The sequence below is a fragment of the Dermacentor andersoni genome, chromosome 9 (genome assembly GCF_023375885.2).
Source record: "Dermacentor andersoni chromosome 9, qqDerAnde1_hic_scaffold, whole genome shotgun sequence".
NCBI lineage: Eukaryota > Metazoa > Arthropoda > Arachnida > Ixodida > Ixodidae > Dermacentor > Dermacentor andersoni.
In genome coordinates, this window is record NC_092822.1 from 117,058,779 (window position 1) to 117,061,913 (window position 3,135).

The 3,135-nt window shown below is 51.6% G+C and overlaps 1 protein-coding gene across 1 annotated transcript; it reads left to right on the forward strand.

The window, feature by feature from the left end:
• The first annotated feature begins 276 nt into the window (after window positions 1–276).
• Window positions 277–2,178, forward strand: LOC126529566 (uncharacterized). Its single transcript, XM_050177092.2, has one exon. The coding sequence runs from the start codon at window positions 343–345 to the stop codon at window positions 1,495–1,497; it is 1,155 nt and encodes a 384-aa protein (XP_050033049.2). The 5' UTR covers window positions 277–342; the 3' UTR covers window positions 1,498–2,178.
• The last annotated feature ends 957 nt before the right edge of the window (window positions 2,179–3,135 follow it).

Sequence of the window (3,135 nt, forward strand, 5' to 3'; positions counted from 1 at the left end):
ATCGGGATGAAATGGCACAGCACGAACAAAAAAGATAAAAGGAAGAAGAAGATGCGACTGCCGTTGTTCCTGTTGGTGGCCGTTGCAGGTGCCGGCCGGTGCAGCGAATATTATCGATCCATGCCTGCTCTGGCGAGCTTGCTGCTAACAGAGAAAGCGCTCATGACTGCTCTGCAGAATCACGTCGAGCACTGCGGAAAGACATGGCGACGCGCTGCCTTGGTGGCGCCTCCACAGCACCTCGAGCTACGGGACGTTACGCCATCCAGACCGGGAACTCGCCCAGTGGAGCGGGTTTTGGCGAAGTTCTTGAGGCTTTCAGCGCTCTACTCTGTGGCTGACATGCTCCGAAGTACTCGCTGCTCTCGGACAGTCGTTCGGGATGCGCGACGACTTGCCTGGCCCACAGACGATGACCTAAACGGCGCGGCGCGCAATGTCTGCAGACTCCAGGCGGCATACAGTCTCATGGCCGAAGACGTCATCGCGACACTGTGCTCTCCACATCTGGCCAATCAGCTGGCCCCGGACGACGCCCTATTGCTAGCTGTTCACTGTTCTCTGAGTGAACCCACTGTTGCTGCCGCTTGGGTCAAGCTAGGTGATGACCGGCGCTACACCGATTTCTTCGATCGCCATCTCCGTAAGCTGAAATCCCCAACAACCAAGGCGAATTTGACACCTTGGCACGAGGCCATCGGTCAGCCGCCCGAGACACCCTCAATGTGGCTTTACCGGCAGGCCTTCCTGCATGCTGAGCACTCCAGCTTTCCCAGCGACACGCCTTTCGGTGAGCTGTGCCGCGCCAGTCAGGACGTCGACGCGAGAGCCAACGGAAATCTGCGCTGTTGGCTGTCATACGGAAAGCACGGCGCTGCGTCTTTCTCGCCTTTTGCTGTGGAGGAGTTGTCCGTGTCCAAGCCTCGGCTCTGGCTAGTGCACGACTTCTTGAGCCCAAGCGAGTGCGCAGCTGTTCGACAGGAAGCGACCGAACTTGAGCCTGCGTTGGTGACGCGGGAGGACGGAAAAGACGACCAGCCGGATACCAGGACGGCGGCCCTTACCTGGCTGGAAAACGCGGGAAGCGCGCGGCGCGTCTACCGACGTGCCAGTGCGATCACGGGCCTTGCGATGGATTCTGCCGAGAAACTCCAGGTTCTCAACTACGCCGTCGGCGGACATTACAACGAGCACACGGACCCCTTGAACGACGACAATGACAAGGACGAACGGCTGGCCACACTTCTGGTGTACCTGAACGATGTGGATAGGGGCGGCTCAACCGCATTTCCCAGGGCCCACCTCGCCATTAGGCCTCATCGTGGCTCTGCGCTCTTCTGGTTCAACCTAAAGCAAGAACCGACGACACGTAAGCGACGGATAGACTACAGCAGCACGCACGGCTCCTGCCCGGTGCTTCGTGGATCCAAGTGGATCGCCACACTCTGGATACATGAGTGGTCGCAACCATGGGACCTTGACTACTCGCTTGGGTAGTGAAGCACTCGTAGAAGTTGTGGCTTCGCTTTCTACGGGACTTCAGCGAAGCAGTGTCAAACACAATGCCGACACGTGATCAAAGAAAGAAAATGCTCCCTGCATTACAGCTCATTGATATGCGTATTGATATGCCATGCATCTGACGTTAACAAAAACGGTTTATGTGGCACCGTATCTGGGTCTTTCTTTCCTACGTCCATGTTATTACCTCCATAACTCCATATTATTCTTTCTTTCTTTGGCGTTAGAGGGTTCCGTTGAACAAATATGAGGAGCACCAATGACAGGATTAGATTGTCTATTATAATTTTGTTGTGTTCCTTCTTGCAACCCGATAATCTTTCCATCAATCTTTTTTTTTTTTTTTTTTTGGCTGGTTATGCATCGCCTCCTCCATGTCCTCCGTGTAGCAAATATGTCCTCTGCTCGGCGTACTGCAAGCGTGGGCGACTGCCACGCGAAGCCAGAGAAGGAACAGGCAGGGGAACAAGCATAGCAAAACTTCGGCATCCACTTATATCAGAAACACAACAGAACACCGGGAAATATGGTGCTATCGGAAGTGTTAAACTTTTCGCCTTCCACATGGAATCATTGTTCTGTTTGTTGTAGAAGGGTTGAAATGCGGGCCAGTTGGTCCATAGTTGAAAGAAAAAAACCAGTCACAAAACACACAAGGCAAAAGGAGAGGTTCACACCACAACGACTGGTTAACTGAGAGGTTCACACCAGTCGTTGTGGTGTGAACCTCTCCTCTTGTCCTTTGTGTTTTGTGACTGGTTTCTTTCTTTCAATCTATTTGTTGTGTTTCTGAGACGAATATACTTCCCGGCCAGGCAACATTCCGTCCAATCATTCATTTCACACAGTATCCAGTCTAGAACATTAAAGGCGATGTACTGGGAGAATCCGCTTTGGATTGTTGGTGAACCGCAGTAAAGTCCGGAATCTCGGACGCTCCTCAGGAAAGTGTTTATAGCTATCCTGCATAATTCAGGCACCAGTGAGGTTTTGTAATTATATTTAGTGTACTTATGTCTGTGCATGCGTTAGTGCGTGTGCGCTTTTATTGTTTTGTTTTATATCTCACTCCCCTTCCTCCCTCACCCTGTCACGTCGAGAAACATGCCACGCCTGTCAGGCTGACTCCTGTAGATATGATCGAATTTTTCTCTCTATATTCAAAGAAACCAATCGAGTGCGAATAATTAATACCGTATTTCGGAAGCGCAAGAACACGAAGTAGACCTAGCGAAATCGCGAGCGGCAAGTAAGAATGAATTATATCTCATACTTTGGGCCTAGCGCAGCGTTCTGATGGATGTAGAAGGTCTATGTAGCTTTGTAGCGACTGTCCATCACTTCGTTGTCCCCTCGCTAGGGGTCCTTGCCCCTTGCTGCAGAGATCCAGTTTGCGACACCGTGGGGGACACTGCTCGAACCCACTGCTCGAACCGAAGCAGCGGTAAGCTTGGGGCACCTCCACTGCCACTGGGCAACCATGCTTTTACTTTAACGTCCAATTAAGCTCCGAACAACTTAGTTGGAAATTATACCAGGCCAGTGAGGTTAGGAATTCCTCTCAATTTGATGAGCGAAAGAGCAAAATTACTTAAACTTAAACAGGCCTACCTA

Coding starts and splice junctions, on each gene's coding strand:
- LOC126529566 (XM_050177092.2), top strand. CDS start 343: ATGCTCCGAAGTACTCGCTGCTCTCGGACAGTCGTTCGGGATGCGCGA.